Source organism: Triticum urartu, chromosome 2, assembly GCF_003073215.2.
Source record: "Triticum urartu cultivar G1812 chromosome 2, Tu2.1, whole genome shotgun sequence".
Taxonomy (NCBI): Eukaryota; Viridiplantae; Streptophyta; class Magnoliopsida; order Poales; family Poaceae; genus Triticum; species Triticum urartu.
The window spans coordinates 68,619,735-68,647,658 of NC_053023.1; the positions used below are offsets into that span (position 1 = coordinate 68,619,735).

The following is a 27,924-nucleotide window of genomic DNA, read 5'->3' on the forward strand; positions in this document are numbered from 1 at the left end:
AGCCTACGAGTTAGGCGCTGCACTGTATAGTGTGGCGCCTAGCTCTCAGGCGCTGCACTAGTGGTTGCACTACAAAATGAAGCAACCAGTGATTGCACTACAAAATGAAGCAACCACTAGTGCAACGCCTAGAAGCTAGGCGCTACACTGTATAGTGTGGCGCCTAGCTCTCAGGCGCTGCACACTGACTTACTAATTTTCGGATCACATGGATGCGACGCTGGCCAGGCGTGTAGCGCCTATCTACGAGGCGTTGCACAGTGTAGTGTGACGCCTTCGTGTCAGGCGTCACACAAAAAGGTCAGCCGCGTGAAATAGTTTCACGGGCAGTTCATTCTGTGATTTGATTTCGTTCATAGGTTAAATTTGTCAATTTTGCCTCCTATCGATGGGCTGCATGCTGGATCATTGCCAATCGGCCGAGGAGGCAGAAGGATTGGCAGCTCTGACGGGTCTCAGGGAGCTGTCGAAACATCATGATGGCTCACTGGAGTTGGAGATGGATTGCCTGGCACTGGCCGAGGCACTGGCACCAGGAAAGTCAAATCAGTCTGCCTTGTTCTCAATAGTTGAAGATATCAAGATGGCGTTATCTAGCTTCTCCTCCTACAAGGTTGGGTGGACGAGAAGGGCGCAAAACAAGCTAGCACACTGCCTAGCAAAGCGAGCAAAAGAGCTCGGGGACTTTCTCTTATTGGGTTCAGTACCCGACGATCAAACTGTAATCTGGTTGGATGACTGTAAGACTGTTTGAATAGTATGGGGCAGTGTTTCTAAAAAAAAAGGTTGGAGACCATGACACCAGAGTGCATGGGAGCGCCTATGTCTTGCTTGATGCGAGACGTAGGATAGCCTCGCCTCAGGGAGCGTGAGGCTGGGCGGGCCCAGCTTGCGGGAGGCCACAACCTCCTTTTATTCCTTTTTCCCCTATTTTTTGCTTTTGTTTATACTTCCAAATATTCTAAATATACATATTACAAAAAAACTCTACATAAAACATTTCAAAATGTCAATCTAGTATTTGTAAAATGTTAAATGTGTATGAATTTTTTTCATGTATACAAAAAATGTATAAAAAACAATGTGTATGAAAAACAAGTTGATAATGCATTTAAAAAATGTTAACCAAGATTTGAAAAAAAATTAATCATCTTTAGAAAAATGTTAAACATGTATAATTTTTTTGATGCATACCAAAAATGTAGAACATGTATTAAAAAGCTGAACATAAGCACATACATTTTAAATAGTGATGCTTACTATTTGACACTATTCAATGCTGGATGTTATTTTTTTCATACGTCATAAATTTAGCAAGGCTGGAAAAATGCAACAAAAGAAACACTTTGCTAGTTCCATCTAGAAGTTTGCCTGCACTCGTAAAAAAAGTTTAGGATTCCTCTGCCTCCTGCCGTCGTCGCCGATCCGCCTCGTCTCTGATGGCTTTAGGGCCAGGGGCACGATGGATCACGGCCCATGCCGACAGAGGGCTCCGCTTTCAGCTGTTTCTTTGGGTTTTGTTAGGTTTTCTGTCCTGCTAAGTAAGGCGTGACGACGATGGCCCTCTGAAGATGAAATAAGATTCTTCCCACCTAGCCTCGTCTCGGTGATGGGTTTAGAATCATCGATGGACGTGTGGTGGTGTGTCTCCGGTGGATCCGTCTGTGGTGGATCTGTTCAGATTTGATCGTCTATGTTCATGTGTCTTCGGGTTGGATCATTCCCATGTATGCTATGCTTCATTGACGGCGGGTGTTGTTCTGGTTCACTGGTTCTGGGCCTTATCACTATGACTTCCCGACTTTCTACTACAACAAATTTTCCCGACTCCGGCAAGGAAGGAGCGATGACGTCGGTGCGCCTTTAGCTCACTTCAGTACTTGTAGTCGTCGCTAGGTGGTCTATTGATCTGGAGTATTTTTTATTATTTCTTGCCTAAAAGAAAAGGAAGGAAAAAAAAAGGTTCGTCTTTTTTTTTTGGAAAAAAAGGTTTGTCTAAGCTTGCAACCTTGCTGTCCTTGCTTAATAATAACGGGCCTTTGTTCTATCCTGGGCCACAAACCTGAAGCCTCTTCCCATCCAGCTCATCCCACTTGTCAACTCCTCCTCTTCGACTCCGAGGGCACGGGCGGCGAGCATGGCGGCGGGGCCGGCGGAAGCCCTGAAATCCTTCGAGGAGAGAGCTTCCGATGCCGAGGTTCGCTCCGTCTGTCTCCTCCCCTGCCCCCCTGACCATCTCTGCTCCGTTCGAGAACTGTAGCCCTAGTTTAGAAGTCCGGTGCGCTAAGGCTATCGATTTGTTCATGGATTATCGAATTAGGACATAGCGGTGTAGGTTTGTGCGTGCGTGGTAGGCTTGATTTCGTGCAGATCCAACTCAGTACGACCTCAGCAGCTTCTAGACGACTACCTTTGTTACTTGCCTGCAAGAATTGTATGTAGTCTGCGAGACCACCGGCTGCTGGAACATAACTTCAGTTATGCAATTTCCAAACAGATGGTCCAGAATCCAGACCTTGTCACTTTTGCTTCTCTGTAGCCAAGGCGCCGGCTCATCAACACATTTGTCGTATTGATTATTAGGGAAGGGATGGTATAATTTTTGCCACATTTGAAGCTCTGAATTTTAGTTTGTTATTACAGGACAGGGCAGATAATCTAATTCCACAAATTCACAGATGGAGGTTCATTGCTTTGTGCTTTCCACCGACACTGTATTTCCAAATGACTAATCCAAGTAACTTGTCATGCTGCTCTATTGTCTGGTTATGATGCATGTATAACTGTTTTTAGCTGTTCTTTGAGCAATGAGGCCTGTTATGTTTGTTTTGTTGACACTTGACGTTCAAAATGATCTGCCACATGGAAGCAATGGAAAATGACGTTCAAACTGTTTGTGTGTGTGTGTTATGTTGTGCTTGATTTGGAGTAAATTGAAATCGTTGTCGGTCAGCGAGCAACCAACTGCCGCAACAGATTTTAGATGCATATTATTTGTTGCCTGTCTAGCTGCCTTCAGAAATACGATCCATCAAACCACTGGTGTCCTAACATATTGATTTGACAGGGTGGGTATATACACAATTTTTTTTAAACGGGCTGCTACAACATTTTTAACATACAAGTTTCAATCTCTTTTAGGAGACACGGTCTTATTTGGCAGTTCCACACATTTAAAAGCTGGCCTTGCCTAATTGAACTAATCTTGGGGTATTGCTCTACTACCTATACCAACGGCTATGCTCATGCTGTATGAATAAGTAGTACTCCCTCCGTCCCATAATATGAGAACGTTTTTCAAACTGTTTTAGCTTCAAACACGTATTTATATTATGGGACGGAGTAGTACTATTTTTAGCAATCCTGCAGCAATGCTGCCCGTTTTGTTTCTTTATTGATGGTGAACAACTCAAAGTGTGTTGATGTATTTGACCATCCACATGGAATGCGAAGACACACTTATCATGCTTAGTTAAGATCTATTGCACGGATGTCTTAATAGATAGTACATGAGTACTCATACTACACCCAGACATGTGTCCCCTAAATGTTTTCTGTCTATTTTATGGTGGAATCCTTCATATTTTGCAGGCACGGTTGGCAAAGCTGGAAGCCCTGCTGCTGAACAAAGGTAATCTTAAATATGGTTTGGGTATTTAGGAGGAGCATGTTTGTGAAAGAGACGCCTCATTCCCTCCTTGTTCACTAGATGGCGCATCCGAGGCAAGTTCATCTGCCATGAGAGATCTTGAGTCAAAGCTTGACGCAGCAACCAAAGAATGTCTTGCTGAGAAGGAACAGGTATCTGATTTTTTACCTGAAACTAACCGTCACCACCATAGCACTGTCTGATCCTAGCGTAACCACATCTCCTCTTAATTGTTGAACCTTGCAGAACCGGAGGCTGACCGTGGAGAACGAGAAGCTCCAGTATCGTGTCTCCCATCTCATCCAAACAATCAAAGAGGCGGAGTCAAGATAGAGAAGCCTCTGATAAGCTGGAGCTCGTAAACCTAGTCCTATTTTGGCTTCGAGAGAGACGTTCATCTCGCAAACCTGTCTATGTGCTCGTCCTGATGTCTGTTGGAGTTTGCTTAAACTGTCATTCCGAGGTTGATGAAATGTGTCTGGTACATGTAAGCTTAGCAGTAATGTATTGATCAGGTCGATTATTTGTGTCGGCGAACATTGAACAGTGTGTCGCTATCGCAACAAAAGTTGAAGATGAAAGATATTCTGGCCTCATTTGGTTTGGAGGATTTTCATAGGAAAAACATAGGAACAAGGATTTCAGAGGAAAATTTTCTATAGATGCATTCGGTTTGTAGGAAATGCGTACAAGAATTTCGTAGGAATACTACTCATTTCTTGTGCTTTTGGAGGAAACTACACATCCACTCAAAAATTATTTTACATGTAGAAACGAGGCAAGTCAATTCCTTAGGATGGCAAGTGCCATCCTATCAAATTCCTATACTAATCCTAGTTCCTACGTTTTAGTTTCCTCCAAACTGAATGAGCCCTCTACGTGTGCAACCTTGTTCATGGTGTTATTTGCTGGGTGCTAGGGTGGAATTCTAGTTGGGTATATTGATTTGAATTCAGGAGTTGTGATTCGGCAAAGACAGAGAGATAGGGGTGTTCTCCGGTTGGTTAGCGTAGGGCAGGGGTACCCTCTCGTCCCTTCCGAGTCCCTCTCAAAATCGGAACCAGCGTGCAAGCCTGTGGTATATATGTAGGACGCGCCCTGGCCATCGAGTCGAGTCAGTCCCTCTCAAAATCCACGAGCGCTAGCTCGGAGTTCTCTTCTCAGGTGGGAGCTGAGCGAGACGGCAACGCGCTAGTCGAAACACGGTACGCTCCTCGGTTGGAAAGCGAGATGGCTGAGCCAGAGAAGTACACGACGGAGACAGAGACGGAGGCGACGGACATTGACACGACGGAGACGGAGACGGAGTCTCACGCGACGGCGACGGACACGGACACATCGGAGGCAGGGACGGCGTCAGACACGACGGATACGGACAGCAGCGTGCCGGAGCTGACACGGGAGGAGATGCTGCGGCTGCTGGAGCCGGACCCGGAGCTGACGGACGAGGAGAAGGCGCTGCGGGCGCTCCACCTCGTCTGCTGCTGAGAGCTCACCGAGCACGACCCCAAGTCCAACGCAGACGTCTGCATCCGCTTCTCCAGCTTCAACATAGCCCTCTTCGACCTCGACCAAGAGTGTCAGTATTATTCCACTATCCACAACCATCTCGTACTAACTAACTAACAATCTCGTTTACTAGCTGATTTGCTGACATGAATGAATTCTTTTACAGCCGAGGCTATCCATGGGCCACGGCTTCAGGAGCTCACCTCTTCTCAGCAGAGCTCAGCCGTGCAATCATCGGTCAATGTCATTTCCCTCAAGGTGGTCGACTCCGACGTGGGCTACCCGATCAGTGTCTTTGGCACCGTGCTCGCGAGGGACGATGCGGACTACAGATGTGTCTACTTGTTCCGCCGCGATAGGGATGATCCCCAGTTCATCGAGTCGCCGGTATGTATCTGTTCCTCCATAAACCCTACAAAAGATATCCACGTTAACCTCGTGTATTCGAAATTTTCAGACCAGTTATGCTTGGTTACAACCGCAATTAGTTGGATATATACATACTAGCTTAGCTAACTATCCGAAGACATTTTGACGTTGATCATCTTTTCCTAAACCCCTGTGCAGGAGGACATGCTAACTTTGACAGGCCCAAACCGAGGGCTCGTTGTGCCAGACACCATCTTCTTCGAGTTCAATCTGAAGATCAAGGGTGACGGAACCACCGGCGACAGAGATTTCAGCAAAGGTGTCATAGAACACTACCCCGTACCATTGGAGAAGGGACCCAAGGCTGAGCTGCTATCTAGCTGGCTGAGCACGGTAGAACTGGTACTAGCGCCCGTTCCGTTTGCCGTGGCAGCTACCGTCAAAATCAGTATTCTGAATGGACCCTGCGACGCCCCTTTCAGTGACAAGATAACCGCTTGGACCGCCGGAGACACTGAGAGCCATATCATTCTATATGATGAACACGAAAACAGAGCGAGATTGATCGGAGATGGCGGTTCGATCGCGTTAAGCCGTGATTTGGTGGCCGTCCACGTCCCTAATTCCTTGTATGATGAGTATGAAGAAGTCGCGCTCAGTGTCTGTTTTGCTCCCAGTGATGGTGAGGGTGAGTGCACCTGTGTCACTCTGCAGTATCCTCAGGAGGAGAAGGTTTGCAATCATGGTGCCTATGAGCTTCAGGTGGAGGTTACCTGGACAGCCATTATGGAAGGGCCGTTTGGCACAGATGTTGACAAAAGATGGAGCTCTGTTCCTCCGAGACCATTGATTTTCTGATGATCTGCGCCTCGACAGGTGAAGGATGATGGGTTGGATACTGACAATGAGCGGCAGCTGTAGATTATGGATGCAGAAAGGATGTTTGGTTTCAGCTATGTTGCTCTGTTTTCCCCTTGGGATATAATGAAGACATGGCAGCCTCTCCCCGACTACATGCTTGACGTTATGTGTTGAAATAATTAATTCAATTTTATTTTAATGTTTTTTTTACTTTTGTCGCACCGGAGCATCGAACGTATATGCCGCTGGTTCATTCATGTCTAATACAATGTATAAGTTATTTGTGTGGAGAGTTCTATATGCAGTAAATTTGAGTCCAAATATGAATCATTGGTATCGGTTAGGGATTTTTATTCATATATGATAATGTACTATGTTCGCATGGAAATTATATATATGCACTATATTTTTGTGTAATCATATCTGATTAGTAGGAATTTTCGTGATGGTATGATTAGTTGGGCTCTAGCCCTTAGGGCATCACCAAAGGCGACCCGCAAATTTTCTCCTGCATCCGTCCACGGACGTGAATGCGGGAGGCCGCCATCCAATGTTGATCGCATACATTTCAAACTTTTTTTTAATAAATCGGATGAAATTCATGCAAACACGGTCAAGTTTCATACAAACCGAACGACATTCATGCAAACACGAAGGATTTTCATTATAGATTTCAAACATTTAGAAAAAAAAACCCGACCCCCTAAATCCATCCTATGGTGGCGGCGCCTGGCTTCCAAGCCCTTGTCGTCCTCGATCCACCGGTAATAAGACCGATGAAGTGAAGCTGCGGTCTCCGACGAGGAAGAGCATAACACGGGAGACAGACTGTCCCACATGGGACACAAGGCCCTGCCGTCTCTCGTGCCCCTCGGAGGAGTCCGCGCCTTGTCTGTCGCCGGCGGACGTGAGGTCTGATACGTCTCCAACGTATCTATAATTTATGAAGTATTCATGCTAATATATTATGATTCTTGAATATTTTACAATTATTTTATAGCAATTTTATATCATTTTTTAGGACTAACCTATTGACCCAGTGCCCAGTGACAGTTGCTGTTTTTTGCTTATTTTTTACATCGCAAAAAATCAATATCAAACGGAGTCCAAACACCGCGAAACTTTTTGTGGGTTTTTTATGGACTAGAAGACATCCAGTGGGCCGGAGCAGCACCTGGGGGTGCCCCGAGGGGAGCAGCACCTCGGTGGCCTCCCGCACCCCCTCTTTGCCCTATAAATCATCAAATATTTCAAAAACCCTCGGGGTAACCCTAGATCAGAAGTTTCGCCGCCGCAAGGCTCTATAGCCATGGGAAACCAATCTAGACCCCGTTCCGGCACCCTACCGGAGGGGGGGGATCATCACCAGTGGCCATCTTCATCATCCCAGCGGCCACCACGATGAGGGAGTAGTCCACCCTTGGGGCTGAGGGTTTGTACCAGTATCTATGCGTTTAATCTCTCTCCTCTCTCTCTCTCGTGTTCTTGAGATGTCACAATCTTGATGTATCGCGGACTTTGTTAATATAGTCGGATCATATGGTGTTTTACCCTCTCTATCTTGTTGTGAATTGAGTTTTCCCTTTGAAATTTTGTTTTATCGGATTGAATACTTTATGGATTTGAGCGCACTTGATGTGTCTTGCTATGAATACCCGTGACAATGGGGTATCATATTGATTCACTTGATATATGTTTTGACACTCAACTCGTGGATTCCCGAGGTGACATTGGGGTAATCTATGCATAGGGGTTGATGCACGTTCTCATCTTTTGTTTCTCCGGTAGAAATCTTGGGGCACTCTTTGAGGTTCTTTGTGTTGGATTGAGTATTATGAATATGAATTTGCTTTGGTGTTATTTTAGTACGAACTCTTGGTAGATCGACCGGAAAGAATAACTTAATGTTATTTTAGTACGAACTCTTGATAGATTGATCAGAAAAAATAACTTGGTGTTATTTTAGTACGAACTTTTGGATAGACCGATCGGAAAGAATAATTTAGTGTTATTTTAGTACGAACTCTTGACAGATCGATATGAAAGAATAACTTGGTGTTATTTTAGTACGAACTTTTGGATAGATCGATCAGAAAGAATAGTTACAAACAATTTCTTCTTATATTCTCTGCTAGATAAGAACTTTGGAGTGATTCTTCATCGCACGTTGACGGATGGTTATATGATCCAATTATATTAGCATTGTTGGGAGATTGCACTAGCTAAAGTACGGACCCTAGGCCTCATTTTCAAGCATTGCGATACCGTTTGTGCTCCATTTTATCAATTGCTACCTTGCTGTTTTTTATTGTCCTTATTACAAAAATCAATATCTACTATCCATATTACACTTGTATCACCATCTCTTCGCTGAACTAGTGCACCTATACAAATTACCACTGTATTTGATGTGTTGGGGACACAAGAGACTTTTTATTATTTGGTTGCATGGTTGTTTGAGAGAGACTATCTTCATCCTACACCTCCCACGGATTGATAAACCCTAGGTAATCCACTTGAGGAAAAATTGCTACTGTCCTACAAAACACTGCGCTTGGAGGCCCAACACGTGTCTACAAGTATAAAGTTGCGTAGTAGACATCAAACTCTTTTCTGGCACCGTTGCCGGGGAGGTGAGTGCTTGAAGGCATATCTTTAGATATTGCAATCGAATCTTTTAGTTTCTTGTTTTATCACTAGTTTGGTTTATAAAAGAAAATGAAAAAATGGAATTGAGGTTGCATCATATTATTCATCTTTATAATGTATTTCATGAAAATGATAGAACGGAAATTTTTGCTCAATTGATAGAATAAGAATTCAGTAGAATGTTTGGTATAAATGATGAGCATGATTCCAATCTTGTTAGTTTGAATTCTTTGAATATCCCTGATGCTAATGATATGCAAAGCCATAAGCTTGGGGATGCTATGTTTGATGAAGATGATATTTTTTGTCCCCCAAGGTTTTATGTGCAAATTTGTTATAATGATTGCATGCCTCCTATTTATGATGATTATAATGATGAAAGTGGATTTGGAGAGGTCCTGACTTTATTTAGTGATGAATCCACCATTTTGGATGAGGCTTCAATTGACTATGATAACAAAGTTGCTATCTGTGATGATTATGGTGATGAAATGTGTGCTATAAGGAATAATGATAACAATGAAACTTGTCATCATGATTTAAATTTTCACTCTCATGATAGTTATTTTTTTGAGTTTGCTCCCACTAGTATTGATGAGATGAAATTTGCTTATGTGGAAAGTAATAAGTTTTCTATGCTTTTGTGTCATGAAAAGAATGCTTTATGTGATGGTTATATTATTGAATTTATTCATGATGCTACTGAAAATTATTACGAGGGAGAAACTTATGCTTGTAGGAATTGCAATAATATCAAGTTTCCTCTCTACGTGTTGAAAGTTTTGAAGTTATGCTTGTTCTGCCTTCCTATGCTAGTTGATTCTTGTTTCCATAAGTTGTTTGCTCACAAAATCCCTATGCATAGGAAGTGGGTTAGACTTAAATGTGCTAGTCATATGATTCATGATGCTCTCCTTGTGTTTCAATTCTTATCTTTTATGGGAGCATCATTGAAATCATTATGCCTAGCTAAAAAAGCATTAAAGAAAAGCGCTTGTTGGGAGACAACCCAACACTTTTACCTACTGTTTTTGTGTGTTCGCATGACTAGGCTACTATATTAATCATGTTTTATAGTTTCTATTTCAATAGAGTGCCAAGTAAGACCTTTGGGATTGTCTATGGTGATAGTTGATTTGATATTGCTGAAAAACAGAAATTTTTGTGCCCACTAAAATAATTTTTGTTTTTACAGAAGCGTGATAAAATCCCGATTCTTTTTGCGCAAGATTGGTATACAGAATTCCCAGGTTGTACTATGTTTTCAGAATTTTTGGAGCAGCAGAAGTATGATTGGAGTACATATTACTACAGACTGTTCTGTTTTTGACGGATTCTGTTTTCAATGCATAGTTTGCTTGTTTCGTAGTTTCTATGGCTTATATTGCTCAATATAAATTGTGGAAATGATATGATACAGTAGGCATTGTGTGGAAAAAATTATGAATCTTTTTTTTGACAGTACCAAAGTGAAATTGTTTGCTCTTTATCATACTAACCTATCTCACGAAGTTCTGTTAAGTTTTGTGTGATTGAAGTTTTCAAGTTTTGGGTGAGATGTCGATATGAGAAGAATAAGGAGTGACAAGACCCTAAGCTTGGGGATTCCCAAGGCACCCCAAGGTAATATTCAAGGAAGATCAAAGCAACTACGCTTGGGGATGCCCCGGAAGGCATCCCCTCTTTCGTCTCCAACATTATCGGCAATCTCACTTGGAGCTATATTTTCATTCGTCACATGATATGTGTTTTGCTTGGAGCGTCATTTTATTTTTTTAGGATTTTCTTGCTGTTATTTAGAATAATGTTTTGCATCTTTCTTTAAATACAAATGTCAAGGATAACATTTACTATGCTTATCTTGCAAGTTTATGAGTTGCTATTTCAAAACAGAAAGTTTATCGCTGTTGCAAAAATTCTCTAGAAAATTCAGAATGTGATAAAATGTTGAAACTTTTTGTAAAATAAGCTATGATAAATTTTCTACCGTGTGGTAAATTTCATAATTTTTGGAGTTAAATAAGTATTGATACTCTTGCATTATTTACAGACTGTACTGTTTTGGCAGATTGCTGTTATGTTTGCATTGTTTGCATATGTTTTCTTGTTTAATGATTCCATTTGAGAATAGAAGTATTAAATATGCAGACGCATTTAGTATGAAATGTTGAATAATAATTTTGGTGATTTTCTACAGTATAGAATGATAAAGTTTTTGCATTGGTTTATACTAACTTATCTCACGAGTTCTTGTTGAGTTTTGTGTGGATGAAGTCTTTAAGATTTAGGGAAACCGTGATATAAAAGGAAATAAGGAGACACAAAAGCTCAAGCTTGGGGATGCCCAAGGCATCCCAAGATAATATTTGAAGAAGTCTCAAGCATCAAAGCTTGGGAATGCCCCAGTAGGCATCCCACCTTTCTTCTTCAACAATTATCGGTTAGTATCGGTTGAGCCGAAGTTTTTGCTTCTTCACTTGAGTTGTGCTATTCTTTGAATGTCATTTTGTTTTGCTTGCTTTTTAATAAAATACTTATATCTGAAAGTTTTAAATAAGAGAGAGTCCTCAAATAGCTACCCATTTACATAACTACTCGCTTGATCTTCACTTATATCTTTTTGGAGTAGCTTGTCATTTACTCTTGTGCTTTACTTATATACTATGAGTAAATTGTCGAATGAATTGAGTATCATGAAGTTGAAATTATATCATGCCTAGTGGTAGCTTTACATTGGGTTTAGGAAGTGAATTCTTTTGAAGCTTGACAATCACAATATTGGTCATACAAGCAATTCATGAATAATTAGTATAAGGAAGAGAACTTTCACATGCAAATACACTATCTTGGAAATCTTTGGTGATTGTGAGCCTCCATCAAAATATTATATGCAAAAATTGTTGACGTTGGACAAGGAAGACAATGTCATGGTTTATGTTTGTTCATATTCACATAGAAGTTATATTGTTATAGATCCTTCAACATGTGGTGCTTGCCCCCCATCCTTGCTAGCCAAAAATTGCGCACCAAGTAGAGATACTACTTGTGCATCCAAAAACCCTTAAACCCAAATCTTATTTTCAAGCGTCCACCATACCTACCTAAGGATTGAGCAAGATCCTTCAAGTAATTTCTCATCGGTGCAATAAGGCAATAAAAATGCTTCTAAAAGTGTTAGATCATCTAGTGTAAGAGAAAATTGAGCGTTGTACGAACTTGTGATGGCAAAGAATAAAAGCGACAGACTGCATAATAAAGGTTGCCATCGTAAGGGGCAATACAACATGGCGTTCTTTTGCACTAAGGGGTTGAGCATACAAACAAATAAGCACATGGCAACCTCTACTTCCCTCTACGAAGGGCCTATCTTTTACTTTTATGTATTTACTTTCATGAAAGAGTCAAAGTTTTTCTCTCTATTCCTTTTTATTTTTCTCTTTTGGCAAGCATCATGTGGTGAGGAAAGATCTAGGCACATATATCCAGTTGGATATGGGTAGCATGAGTTATTATTGTTGACATCACCCTTGAGGTGAATACGTTGGGAGGCGAAATTATAATCCCCTATCTTTCTATGTGTCCGGTTGAAATGTTTTGCTCATGTGTATGCAGTGAGTGTTAGCAATCATGGAAGACTATATGATGGTTGAGTATGTGGAGCTCTTACTTAGACTCCGTTGAATAAGTTAAATTGCAATTGCTTGGTGAAAGAGAACATAGGCTATTGAGTTTTAAGAGAATTCATTGTTTGAACCTTAACATGTGAATTGGTTGCTACTTTAACATGAGAAGTTTTCTAAGAAAGAATTGCTGTTATGATGCTAGGAAAAGTGATTGAAATTGTCATTGATCAAACTAAAGGAAATATGCCCTAGAGGCAATAGTAAAGTTGTTATTTATATTTCCTTATATCATGATAAATGTTTATTATTCATGCTAGAATTGTATTAACCGGAAACATAATACATGTGTGAATACATAGACAAACAGAGTGTCACTAGTATGCCTCTACTTGACTAGCTCGTTAATCAAAGATGGTTATGTTTCCTAACCATGGACAAAGAGTTGTTATTTGATTAACAGGCTCACATCATTAGGTGAATGATCTGATTGACATGACCCATTCCATTATCTTAGCACCCGATCATTTAGTATGTTGCTGTTGCTTTCTTCATGACTTATACATGTTCCTATGACTATGAGATTATGCAACTCCAGTTTGCCGGAGGAACACTTTGTGTGCTACCAAACATCACAATGTAACTGGGTGATTATAAAGGAGCTCTACATGTGTCTCCAAAGGTACATGTTGGGTTGGCGTATTTCGAGATTAGGATTTGTCACTCCGAATGTCGGAGAGGTATCTCTGGGCCCTCTCGGTAATGCACATCACTTAAGACTTGCAAGCATTGCAACTAATGAGTTAGTTGCGAGATGATGTATTACGGAACGAGTAAAGAGACTTTCCAGTAACGAGATTGAACTAGGTATTGGATACCGACAATCGAATCTCGGGCAAGTAACATACCGATGACAAAGGGAACAACATATGTTGTTATGCGGTCTGACTGATAAAGATCTTCGTAGAATATGTAGGAGCCAATATGGGCATCCAGGTCCCGCTATTGGTTATTGACCGGAGACGTGTCTCGGTCATGTCTACATTGTTCTTGAACCGTAGGGTCCGCACGCTTAAGGTTTCGATGACAGTTATATTATGAGTTTATGAGTTTTGATGTACCGAAGGAGTTCGGAGTCCCGGATGAGATCGGGGACATGACGAGGAGTCTCGAAATGGTCGATACGTAAAGATCGATATATTGGACGACTATATTCGGACATCGGAAAGGTTCCGAGTGATTCGGGTATTTTTCAGAGTACCGGAGAGTTACGGGAATTCGCCGGGAGAAGTATTGGGCCTTATTGGGCCATACAGGAAAGAGAGAGGGGCTGCCTAGGGCAGGCCGCGCGCCCCCCAAGGCCTAGTATGAATTGGACTAAGGGGAGGGTCTGCGCCCCTTCCTTGTTTCCTACTCCTACTACATGGAAGGACTCCTAGTTGGACTAGGAAAGGGGGAATCCTACTCCCGGTGGGAGTAGGACTCCCCTAGGGCGCGCCATAGAGAGGGCTGGCCCTCCCCTCCTCCACTCCTTTATATACAGGGGCAGGGGGCACCCCATAGACACACAAGTTGATCTTCGTGATCGTTCCTTAGCCGTGTGCGGTGCCCCCCTCCACCATATTCCACCTCGGTCATATTGTAGCAGTGCTTAGGCGAAGCCCTGTGACGGTTGAACATCAAGATCGTCACCACGCCGTTGTGCTGACGGAACTCCTCCCCGAAGCTTTGCTGGATGGGAGCCCGGGGAGCGTCATCGAGCTGAACGTGTGCCAAGAACTCGGAGGTGCCGGAGTAACGGTGCTTGCACTACAAGAAATATGTCAACTTATGACCACCACTATTGGTCACTGAAAGGTCACAAATTTCCATTTATGACCTTTTTGTGACCAAAAACATAAGGTCAAAAGCTGGGCGTCGTAAACTGACTATAGCGACCTTTCTTCTGGAATGGTCATAGACGTTTATGACCAAAATACGTCTACTGTGGCGTTTTTGTCACTAGCAACCTCCCCAGGCCACGTAGGCATCCAGCGTGCCAAGCTGACGTGGCACAAGATTCAGCCCGGTCCAATTCGATTTTCTACATGGGCCTAGCCCAACAATTCGGCCTTTTTACTGTATTTTTTTCCTGTGCTTTTATTAGCTACATGGGTCTGGCCCAACAATTCAGCCTTATTAATTTCTTTGCGTGGCCCTTTTAATAGCATATTTTCTTTTTAATCATGTATTTTTCTGGGCCATTTCTTTGTTGGGCCTCTCATGTTTTTATATGTATCATGGGTCCACTAGTCAAATGGATCCCAGTTATCATGTTCTCATAAGTGGGTCCAAGTTGTCAGGTTCTAGCAAGTGGGTCCGACTTGTCAGGGCCATATTCCTCATAAATAAATAACCAATATTTAAATTGGCACCGACAAAATACACATATAATACTTCAAATAACAACAACCAGATTCAGTATAGAGCCAGATTCTGTATGGAGCTCCCGCTCTACAAATAACACGCAATACAATGGTGCTCCTGCTCTACAAATAACTCTAGAAGTGGAGTAACTAATTTACAAGCTCTACAAGCACTATATTCTTCAGGATGGAGCTCCTTCGGTAGCTTTACAAACAGGCAAATGCACCTGCTCCTGCCATAGTCAGGACTGAGCTAATACGGTCATCCTGTTACATGAATCAGGAGAGAAGAATCAGAAAACTGGAGCCAATATATTATGAAGAGACCATTCAATAAAAAGGACAAGTTCTTCAGAATGATAACACAAATTCAGCTAGCACAATGCTTTTAGAAGTTACAAAAAATAATGATTACTACATGGCAGATGATCATGAAGAGTATAAACACATCTTAAATCTTACTTGTAAAAATAGAATACATTAGTGCAGGGGAGTTCAGGAAGAAAACATACTACCATAGTGTGCCCCTGGTTAGCCCGAATCAGCAGCTCGCCATACTCCTCCAACAGACTGAACCTCTACTTGCTGTCTCGCCTGACCGCCTACACGCGAGAAGGCAAAAAAACATTTACTTAAAGCATCTTACAATTCACAACAAGTTCGAGACTGACCCAATTAATTTTACAGCATATAGAGATTTCACAATCAACGGTCATGGTGCTAGGCTGCTAGCTATCAAGATGAAAACAACATGTAGCAGATACATTGTACAAACAGGAATTCGGCTGAAATCCTAGGTCACAAACCCGCAACATCGCATTAACACTGCGTGTGCAATGATTTGGCTAACAAGTGCAAACAACACGAAACACATACTGTAGCACAACTAAACAACAACACAGGCCATAGAAATAATATAACCAGTCAAGGGCAGCTCTAAGCAAGCATAGTTGCACATGCAAATTCAACTGTCTAGTTAAATGCTCTACAGGTCTTCTAAATTGCTCGACAGATAAAAACAGCGCAAAATACTTCATGAAAGCACGAAATCATTACATTGTACTGGTACTGAAACAGAAACAGGAACAAATCGAGCATCGGCTCCAACGTAGACCAGGAATACAGCAATACAGTATCAAAAATAAACTACTAGAATACATAGAAATTCCATGCAAATGAGTAATTCCATAATACAGTTTCTTTTTTTGAAGAGTTGCATATCACAATAAAAACAGATACAATGTTTAATTGCCCGAGGCCAGAACAGTATAGTAAAGAACACAGAACATTCAAGGCATGCATACATTATTAATTAAAAGAGAGGATCTATCAATAAGGATGAGTTAACCCATGCATTCCTTAGATATGAGGGCATTAGAATACAGTTAACAAATGCACTTTCACCATCAAATATGAAGTAATACAACCAATCATAGTTAAAATGGCTGGGATGTAACTCATATCTATACGCAGGTCACATACTAGCATAGATCTTAAACGAGCTGAGTTAAGGAAAAATTAATGACTGAAACAATTCTAACAGCAAGCTGGTTAAGCGGTGCAGCCTTCCAGGTACCATTGCATACCCAACTTATAATATTGCCATCAAACTTCCACATAAATGACAAGTGAAACATGCTGATGGACAACAGAATTTAGCTCATACAATGCAAAACTATTGTACACAAAACCACAGTTTGGATCTATCTAGCAAACCATTTTAAGAACAAATCACATCAAGACATGGACAGTAAAGGCAATCATTTTAGAAGGCTTGGACTGAATATACAAGTTGATAATGGAACTAACAGAGTTTAGCTTATGTAGTTCAAGAATTATACTCCCTCCGTCCGAAAATAAGTGACTCGACTTTGTACTAACTTTGTACTAAAGCTAGTACAAAGTTGAGTCACTTATTTTGGGACGGAGGGAGTACTTGACATTGGAACACTAGCACGTGGAAATTGGAGGAACTGAAACTGCATCCACCAGGCAGAACCAGCTGTGCATGGCTGTTGCAGCGGAAAAAGACTGCCTCAGTCAACCTATTATTTTGCTTGGGATGAGGATGATCTACAAAAATGAGTAAGATATTATTGGCATCAGCTGAACTAGCAGTAGTGCATCTAACTGAGATACGGATAAAGACAGGTAAAAGCTGAGACAAAGTATTTACTGGCCTGCTACATCAAGGAATCCCTCTCTATCTCTCTGCTTGCATGTTTTCAAGCACACGAGGGAAAACTAACAAGCTACCAGTACAAACCTAATAAATAACAAACAGAGGAGGCTCCACGTCCAAGGCCACCAGATGATTAGCATCTCCACCAGACGATCTACAATCACAAGTCCAAGGCCACCAGGTGATTAGCAGTGGCTCGACTAATCAACTATTCACTACTGGAGTAATGATTACCAAGTTATCCGTCACATCTTGCTGTTGGCAACATCACACAAGAACCAGAGTGTTGTTGTCCACCTCGCCCTTGAGGTCAAGCAGCTCGAAGATGAGGCTCCACGTCGCGTACACAGCTACAAATTAACACATGCATATGGATCAATACAGGAACGCCCCAACCAAAAGCGGAATGGGAGGATCAGAGAAAGCAAGAGAAGGTGGAGGATGTGTGCAGGGAGGGGGGAATGTCAGTACCTGGAACCGGACGAAGAAGGTGGAAGACGGCTGCGTGAGAATCCTCTCGGTGCCGCCGCACCCTCCTAGTGAGTGCAGATCCGGGGCCTCACTTGGTCACGACCAGATGTGACCCTTGTCGAGGACGTGGTCGATAGCCGCGAGGACGAGCAAGATGCAGCTCGTCGTGGATCTGGGAGGGCCACTGCGTCACCTACTCGATCCGGTAGCGCTGGTGGTGCGTGCACCTGCGTGAGGAGGGAAGACACAACACGTAAGGTAGAGTAAGGGAAGCCGAGGGGAGAACAGCAAATTGACATATTGCCTTACCTATACGAGCAGCAGAAGCACGTGCAGATGGCGTCATCGACCGAGCGGAAGCAGACGTGGGGATGCAGCCAACTCACCATGGAGATGGAGCACCAGGTCCAACCCATGGGCGGATCTGGAAGCCGATGCCATGGAGGAGATGAGCTCCAGGTCCAGCCCCTGGGCGGATCTGGGAATGATCGAGGAGAGGTCGACGGCGGGGTGGTGCGGCCGCCGTGGGCGAGGATGACGGCGGGGTGGTGGCGGCCGCCGTGGGCGAGATCGACGGCGGGGTGGGGGCGGCGGTTGTGGACAAGCACGGTGGATCCGGGCGGGGCTGGGGACGGGACCGGGGGAGGATGGTATCTACACGAGGCCATCGCCGGGGTTTGTGGCGTGGTGGAGGCGGCCGTGAGGAGGGAAGGAGGAGAAGGCGAGGGAGGGAGGGCGCCGCCGCCGGCGATGGGAAGCTAGGGTTAGAGAGGGGTGGCGGCGTCGATCTGGATCGGATCGAGATCTGAGGGAGGGAGAGGGCGGCGGCTGTGGGTGCGGGTTGTGTTAGGTCTAGTTAGGTGAGACGGTGGGGGGTCAAGTCTGCCGTTAGATCAGGGACGATCGGACGGTTCAGATCGCCTACGGTAGGGTGATCCGGGAGAGACGTCCTGATTGGTTGAAGACTATGGCTGTAATTTAAAATATAGTCTTTAAGTGCTAAAAACAAAGGGGTTTATGAAGCAACTACCAATAATATTTTGCAAAATGGAACCACTAAAATTTTCACTCAAGTTACACCACATTTTATGGATGATGATAACCAACTTGTATGCATTTCCAATCGTTCTAGCCTTTTTTGGCCATTTAAGTCTTGTAAGATTCCATCCGCAGCTACGAACGGTTATGCCCATGGTTTTAATCGCGTTTTGAAATTGGCATAAAGAATTAAAGAAATCAAAAAATGGAAAGCCTTTGCATTGTGTGATCTAGTGTCTAGGAAAAAACAAACTTCTAACACGATAATTACTTTTAAAAAGTCTACTTAAATAGTCAATCTTATGGTCACATTCTTGGCATAGTCTACTCAAATGACCTCATATCGTGCACAAGGGTGCATCCTGGAATGGCAAACAATTTTGCCTAAGGAATCTTTTATTTTCTTTGGACGAAAAATCAGTTTTCCATTTTTTCGATTGCCCAAAATGAGTTTTTTTGTGAAGGGCCTACCATATATTTGTTGCAAAATTGTACCTAATCAATTTTATAAAATACTAGGCCATATATAATGCACAATTGACCAAATGGTCGGGTGTAAAAAGTTTTGATCCACCTCTGGTGAAAAAGACAAATTCCCGCTGATTCAGCAGGAAGCGGGTCAAATTTGAACTGTAGCTACCTCGTAGTTTGCTATTTATTTTTTCCAAAAATCATTTCTAGGTACATAAGTATCTATTTAATCAGAGAAATACCAAAAAAATTCCAAGATTCAACCACTACCTAGGAACGGTCAAGCCCACCGTTTTGACCGCATTTTGAAACGGGCATAAAAAATTCAAAAAAATTCAAAAAATTGGGAAAACTTCGCATTGTGTCATTATATGTGACCAAGTTTTCAGGAAAAATAATAAACTTGTAATACGATGTTGCCTAAGGAAGTTTTCATTTATTTTGGACGAAAAAATCATTTTCCATTTTCAGAGTGCCCAAAATGAGTTTTTTTGTGAAGGACCTACCAAATAATTGTTGCAACTTTGGACCAAATGAATTTTATAAAATACTAGGCCATATTTAATGCACAATTGACCAAATAGTTGGGTGTCACAAGCTTTGATCCACCTCTGGTGAAAAAGACAAATTTCTGCCGATTCAGCTGGAAGCGGGTCAAATTTGAACTGCAGCTGCCTCATAGTTTGCTATTTATTTTTTCCAAAAAATCATTTCTAGGTACATAAGTATCTATTTAATCAGAGAAACACCAAAAAAATTCCAAGATTCAACCACTAGCTAGGAACGGTCATTCCCGCCGTTTTGACCGCATTTTGAAACGGGCATAAAAAATTCAAAAAAAATCAAAAAATTGGGAAACCTTCGCATTGTGTCATCATATGTGGCCAAGTTCCTAGGAAAAATAACAAACTTGTAATACGGCAATTATTTTAAAAAAGTGTTCTCAGAAACGAGCTATCACGTGTGGAGATCAATGGCTTTCAAGCCAAATGATCAATCTTATGGCCACATTCATGGCATAGTTTGTTCAAATGATCTCATATTGTGCACAAGGGTGCATATTGGAATGGCAAACAATGTTGCCTAAGGAAGTTTTCATTTTCTTGGACGAAAAAACCATTTTCCATTTTTCGAGTGCCCGAAAGGAGGTTTTTTTGTGAAGGAACTACCAAATAATTGTTGCAAAATTGGACCAAATCATTTTTATAAAATACTAGGCCATATTTAATGCACAATTGACAAAATGGTTGGGTGTAAGTTTTGATCCACCTCTCGTGAAAAAGACAAATTTCCGCCGATTCAGTTGGAAGCGGGTCAAATTTGAACTGCAGCTGCCTCATAGTTTGCTATTTATTTTTTCCAAAAATCATTTCTAGGTACATAAGTATCTATTTAATCAGAGAAACACCAAAAAAATTCCAAGATTCAACCACTAGCTAGGAACGGTCATTCCCGCCGTTTTGACCGCATTTTGAAACGGGCATAAAAAATTCAAAAAAAATCAAAAAATTGGGAAACCTTCGCATTGTGTCATCATATGTGGCCAAGTTCCTAGGAAAAATAACAAACTTGTAATACGGTGGCAATTATTATAAAAAAAGTGTTCTCAGAAACGAGCTATCATGTGTGGAGATCAATGGCTTTCAAGCCAAATGATCAATCTTGTGGCCACATTCATGGCATAGTTTGTTCAAATGATCTCATATTGTGCACAATAGTGCATATTGGAATGGCAAACAATGTTGTCTAAGGAAGTTTTCATTTTCGTTGGAAGAAAAAACCATTTTCCATTTTTCGAGTGCCCGAAAGGAGGTTTTTCTGTGAAGGAACTACCAAATAATTGTTGCAAAATTGGACCAAATCATTTTTATAAAATACTAGGCCATATTTAATGCATAATTGACAAAATGGTTGGGTGTAAAAAGTTTTGATACACCTCTCGTGAAAAAGACAAATTTCCACCGATTCAGGTGGAAGCAGGTCAAATTTGAACTGCAGCTGCCTCATAGTTTGCTATTTATTTTTTCCAAAAATCATTTCTAGGTACATAAGTATCTATTTAATCAAAGAAACACCAAAAAATTTCCAAGATTCAACCACTAGCTAGGAACGGTTATTCCCGCCGTTTTGACCGCATTTTGGAACGGGCATAAAAAATTCAAAAAAATCAAAAAATTGGGAAACCTTCGCATTGTGTCATCATATGTGGCCAAGTTCCTAGGAAAAATAACAAACTTGTAATACGGCAATTATTATAAAAAAGTGTTCTCAGAAACGAGCTATCATGTGTGGAGATCAATGGCTTTCAAGCCAAATGATCAATCTTATGGCCACATTCATGGCATAGTTTGTTCAAATGATCTCATATTGTGCACAATAGTGCATATTGGAATGGCAAACAATGTTGTCTAAGGAAGTTTTCATTTTCGTTGGAAGAAAAAACCATTTTCCATTTTTCGAGTGCCTGAAAGGAGGTTTTTCTGTGAAGGAACTACCAAATAATTGTTGCAAAATTGGACCAAATCATTTTTATAAAATACTAGGCCATATTTAATGCACAATTGACAAAATGGTTGGGTGTAAAAATTTTTGATCCACCTCTCGTGAAAAAGACAAATTTCCGCCGATTCAGTTGGAAGCGGGTCAAATTTGAACTGCAGCTGCCTCATAGTTTGCTATTTATTTTTTCCAAAAATCATTTATAGTTACATAAGGACCTATTTAATCATAAATACATGGTTTGGTGGCGATACGTCGAGGTTTGGGCGGTGGCTGAGGGCCCCAACTCTAGAGCGCGTAAACTCGCATGCCCGTCGCGTGGTCACCGTGTGACCGTAATGTTGCCATGTATTCTGGGCGGCCTAGGCATGTCTAGTGGGTTGGGCACTCCCCAGGTTGGTGCTAGGAAGAAATTTACAATATAAGATTCTCACGAGGAGACCGATCGATGCTCAAACATGAATTAGCAGCCAAGTGTTTGATTAGCGGTACGGGAAATGCACATGGCCAATGGGCGTGAGTTTTGGCTGAGGATGATCATCTACTAAGGAGAATGTCTTCACAAATTTTGAGCTCAAAAGGAGGATCCTAGGTGGTACTTGCTTTGTAAAGTACCACGCTGGACAAAAATATGAATGTTGAAGCTGGGCTCAAAATAATGAATGGAGTGAGCTGAAATTTTGTGGAGGATGGTTATTTGGGCATAGGAAAGCATTGTAGAAAATTGATACCATTTGGACATGCCAAAGTAGTACTTCCTTCACAATGCTCTTCTATGGACAGAAACTTGGGAAAACTAGTGAGAGAGATTGGATGAATGAAATGAGCTCAAAATTCGTGCAGGTAAGTTACTTAGGTATGGTCATGCGCTGGTAAATTTTCAGATCATTTGGGTAAGCCTAGCTAGTACTTACTTCACAAAGCTTCTCTCGAGGTAGAAACTTTGGAAATTTCCCGAGAAAGATTTACTAGGAAAATTGAGCTGAATATTATCATGTGGCAATGATTTGGGTATGGAAGAGTGCCCGAAAAGTTTGAGGGTAATAGGAGGGGTCTATATAACACTTGCTTTGCAACGTGCCAATTTGGCCATAAAATATAAATTGAACTTGGGCTCACATAGATGATTTTACTGAGCTGCAATTTGGAGGAGGGTGATAATTTGGGCATATGAAGGAACTGTATAAATTTCATGTCATTTAGAGATATAAAAAAGGTACTTCCTTCACAATGCTTCTAGGTGGACAAAAACTTTGGAAATTTGCCGAAGAAGATTTGCTAGGCAAATGGAGCTGAATTTTGTCATGCAGTAATGATTTGGATAGGAAAGAGTGCCCAAAAATTCCGAGGGCAATCAAGAATATATAAATAGCACTTTCTTCATAAAGTGTTGTTGTGAACAGAATAGGAAAATGAATATTGTGGAATTAGTTTTGAACTAGGCAAGGAAGGATTTTTACATATTTGATGAAGATATGCCCCAAAGAACTTATGAGATTTTTTTGGGAATTTTGGGAATGATAGAAATATAGGTTGCTTCACAACCTAGGGCAAAAACTGCCACATGGACATGACACATAGGCAAAACTGATGAGATGGCGCCTAGTCATCACAACCCACCACAATCTATAAGGCTATGACCATCTATATTGGTCATTAACAACTAGAAATAAGGCAGCGGACTAGCACTGTTTGCTTTGTGACCATTTCGTGTAAGGAAATTACAACCTTTCTGACCAAAATGGTCGCAATGGTTTAGGGTTTGGAGCCCCCTGAACAGCTTTTGACCAATTGGTCTAAAATGGTCATAAATTTATGACCAATTCTTCGAGGGTCACTGACAGAAGGTCATAAGTTGACATATTTCTTGTAGTGTTGGATCGGTTGGACCGGGAAGACGTACGACTACTTCCTCTATGTTGCGTTAATGCTTCCGCTTTGGTCTACGAGGGTACGTAGACAACACTCTCCCCTCTCGTTGCTATGCATCACCATGATCTTGCGTGTGCGTAGGAAATTTTTGAAATTACTACGTTCCCCAACAGTGGTATCAGAGCCTAGGTTTTATGGTTTGATGTTATATGCACGAGTAGAACACAAGTGAGTTGTGGGCGATATAAGTCATACTGCCTACCAGCATGTCATACTTTGGTTCGGCGGTATTGTTGGATGAAGCGGCCCGGACCGACATTACGCGTACGCTTACGCGAGACTGGTTCTACCGCCGTGCTTTGCACACAGGTGGGTGGCGGGTGTTAGTTTCTCCAACTTTAGTTGAACCGAGTGTGGCTACACCCGGTCCTTGCGAAGGTTAAAACGGCATCAACTTGACAAACTATCATTGTGGTTTTGATGCGTAGGTAAGATTGGTTCTTGCTTAAGCCCGTAGCAGCCACGTAAAACTTGCAACAAACAAAGTAGAGGACGTCTAACTTGTTTTTGCAGGGCATGTTATGATGTGATATGGTCAAGACATGATGCTAAATTTTATTGTATGAGATGATCATGTTTTGTAACTGAGTTATCGGTAACTGGCAGGAGCCATATGGTTGTCGCTTTATTGTATGCAATGCAATCGTGCTGTAATGCTTTACTTTATCACTAAGCGGTAGCGATAGTCATGGAAGCATAAGATTGGTGAGACGACAATGATGCTACGATGGAGATCAAGGTGTCGCGCCGGTGATGATGGTGATCATGACGGTGCCTCGGAGATGGAGATCACAGGCACAAGATGATGATGGCCATATCATATCACTTATATTGATTGCATGTGACTTTTATCTTTTATGCATCTTATCTTGCTTTGATTGACGGTAGCATTATAAGATGATCTCTCACTAAATTATCAAGATAAAAGTGTTCTCCCTGAGTATGCACCGTTGCCAAAGTTCGTCGTGTGCAGACACCACATGATGATCGGGTGTGATAAGCTCTACGTCCATCTACAATGGGTGCAAGCCAGTTTTGCACACGCAGAATACTCAGGTTAAACTTGACGAGCCTAGCATATGCAGATATGGCCTCGGAACACTGAGATCGAAAGATCGAGTGTGAATCATATACTAGATATGATCAACATAGCAATGTTCACCATTGAAAACTACTCCATTTCACGTGATGATCGGTTATGGTTTAGTTGATTTGGATCACGTGATCACTTAAAGGATTAGAGGGATGTCTATCTAAGTGGGAGTTCTTAAGTAATATGATTAATTGAACTTAAATTTATCATGAACTTAGTCCTGGTAGTATTTTGCAAATCATGTTGTAGATCAATAGCTTGCGTTGTTGCTTCCCTGTGTTTATTTTGATATGTTCCTAGAGAAAATTGTGTTGAAAGATGTTAGTAGCAATGATGCGGATTGGATCCGTGATCTGAGGTTTATCCTCATTGCTGCACAGAATAATTATGTCCTTGATGCACCGCTAGGTGACAGACCTATTGCAGGAGCAGATGCAGACGTTATGAACGTTTGGCTAGCTCAATATGATGACTACTTGATAGTTTAGTGCACCATGCTTAATGGCTTAGAATCGGGATTTCAAAGACGTTTTGAACGTCATGGACCATATGAGATGTTCCAGGAGTTGAAGTTAATATTTCAAGCAAATACCCGAGTTGAGAGATATGAAGTCTCCAACAAGTTCTATAGCTAAAAGATGGAGGAGAATCGCTCAACTAGTGAGCATGTGCTCAGATTGTCTGGGTACTACAATCGCTTGAATCAAGTGGGAGTTAGTCTTCCAGATAAGATAGTGATTGACAGAATTCTCTAGTCACCATCACCAAGTTAGTAGAACTCTGTGATGAACTATAGTATGCAAGGGATGACGAAAACGACTCCCGAGCTTTTCATGATGATGAAATCGATGAAGGTAGAAATCAAGAAAGACATCAAGTGTTGATGGTTGACAAGATCACTAGTTTCAAGAAAAGGGCAAAGGAAAAAAGGGGAACTTCAAGAAGAACAGCAAGCAAGTTGCTGCTCAAGTGAAGAAGCCCAAGTCTGGTCCTAAGCCTGAGACTGAGTGCTTCTACTGCAAAGGGACTGGTCACTGGAAGTGGAACTACCCCAAGTATTTGGCGGATAAGAAGGATGGCGAAGTGAACAAAGGTATATTTGATATACAGATTATTGATGTGTATTTTAATAGTGTTCGTAGCAAACCCTCGGTATTCGATACTGGTTCAGTTGCTATGAGTAGTAACTCGAAACGGGAGTTGCAGAATGAACAGACTAGTTAAGGATGAAGTGACGATGTGTGTTGGAAATAGTTCCAGGATTGATATGATAATCATCGCACACTCCCTATACTTTCGGGATTAGTGTTGAACCTAAACAAGTGTTATTTGGTGTTTGCGTTGAGCATGAATATGATTTGATCATGTTTATTGCAATACAGTTATTCATTTAAGTTAGAGAATAATTGTTGTTCTGTTTACATGAATAAAACCTTCTATGGATATACACACCAACGAAATGGTTTGTTGGATCTCGATCGTAGTGATACACATACTCATAATATTGAAGCCAAAAGATGCAAAGTTAATAATGATAGTGCAACTTATTTGTGGCACTACCGTTTAGGTCATATTGGTGTAAAGCGCATGAAGAAACTCCATGCTGATGGGCTTTTGGGATCACTTGATTATGAATCACTTAATTCTTGCGAACCATGCCTTATGGGCAAGATGACTAAAACGCCGTTCTCCGGAACAATGAAGCAAGCAACAGATTTGTTGGAAATCATACATACTGATGTATGTGGTCCGATGAATATTAAGGCTTGCAGCAGGTATCATTATTTTCTGACCTTCACAGATGATTTGAGAAGATATAGGGATATCTACTTGATGAAACATAAGTCTGAAACATTTGAACAGTTCAAAGAATTTCAGAGTGAAGTGGAAAATCATCGTGACAATAAAAGTTTCTACGATATGATCGCAGAGGTAAAATATTTGAGTTACGAGTTTGGCCTTCAATTAAAACAATGTGAAATAGTTTCACTACTCACGCCACCTGGAACACCATAGTGTAATGGTGTGTCCGAACGTCATAACCGTACTTTATTAGATATAGTGCGATCTATGATGTCTCTTACCGACCTACCACTATCGTTTTGGGGTTATGCATTAGAGACAGCTGCATTCACGTTAAATAGGGCACCATCAAAATCCGTTGAGACGACGCCTTATGAACTATGGTTTGGCAAGAAACCAAAGTTGTCGTTTCTGAAAGTTTGGGGCTGCGATGCTTATGTGAAAAAGCTTCAACCCAATAAGCTCGAACCCAAATCGGAGAAATGTGTCTTCATAGGATATCCAAAGGAAACTATTGGATACACCTTCTATCACAGATCCGAAGGCAAGACTTTTGTTGCTAATTTCGGAAACTTTCTGGAGGAGGAGTTTCTCTCGAAAGAAGTGAGTGGGAGGAAAGTAGAACTTGACGAGGTAACTGTACCTGCTCCCTTGTTGAAGAGTAATACATCACAGAAACCTGTTTCTGTGACACCTACACCAATAAGTGAGGAAGCTAATGATAATGATCATGAAACTTTAGAACAAGATACTACTGAACCTCGTAGATCAACCAGAGTGAGATCCGCACCAGAGTGGTACGGCAATCCTATTCTGGAAGTCATGCTACTAGATCATGATGAACCTACGAACTATGAAGAAGCGATGGTGAGCCCAGATTCCGCAAAATGGCTTGAGGCCATGAAATCTGAGATGAGATCCATGTATGAGAACAAAGTATTGACTTTGATTGACTTGCCCAATGATCAGCGAGCCATTGAGATTAAATGGATCTTCAAGAGGAAGATGGACGCTGATAGTAGTGTTACTATCTACAAAGCTAGAATTGTCGCAAAAGGTTTTCGACAAGTTCAAGGTGTTGACTACGATGAGAGTTTCTCACTCGTATCTATGCTTAAGTCTGTCCGAATCATGTTAGCAATTGCCGCATTTTATGAAATCTGGCAAATGGATAAACAAAACTGCATTCCTTAATGGATTTATTAAAGAAGAGTTGTATGTGATGCAACAAGAGGGTTTTGTCAATCCTAAAGGTGCTAACAAAATATGCAAGCTCCAGCGATCCATTTATGGACTGGTGCAAGCATCTCGGAGTTGGAATATACGCTTTGATAAGATGATCAAAGCATATAGTTTTATACAGACTTGCGGTG

The 27,924-nt window shown here is 41.6% G+C and overlaps 1 protein-coding gene across 1 annotated transcript; it reads left to right on the forward strand.

Annotated features, from left to right (window-relative positions):
* The first annotated feature begins 388 nt into the window (after positions 1-388).
* Positions 389-4,245, forward strand: LOC125535087. Its single transcript, XM_048698145.1, has 5 exons — positions 389-613; positions 2,048-2,197; positions 3,592-3,631; positions 3,710-3,801; positions 3,896-4,245. The coding sequence occupies exons 1-5, from the start codon at positions 389-391 to the stop codon at positions 3,980-3,982; spliced, it is 594 nt and encodes a 197-aa protein (XP_048554102.1). The 3' UTR covers positions 3,983-4,245.
* The last annotated feature ends 23,679 nt before the right edge of the window (positions 4,246-27,924 follow it).

What these genes read in the sequence shown, in the direction of transcription:
- LOC125535087 (XM_048698145.1), top strand. Translation starts at nt 389, where the DNA reads ATGGGCTGCATGCTGGATCATTGCCAATCGGCCGAGGAGGCAGAAGGA. An exon ending in CTAGCTTCTCCTCCTACAAG is followed by an intron (nt 614 to 2,047) that starts GTTGGGTGGACG and finishes GCCTTTGTTCTA; the next exon opens with TCCTGGGCCACAAACCTGAA. An exon ending in AGCCCTGCTGCTGAACAAAG is followed by an intron (nt 3,632 to 3,709) that starts GTAATCTTAAAT and finishes CTTGTTCACTAG; the next exon opens with ATGGCGCATCCGAGGCAAGT.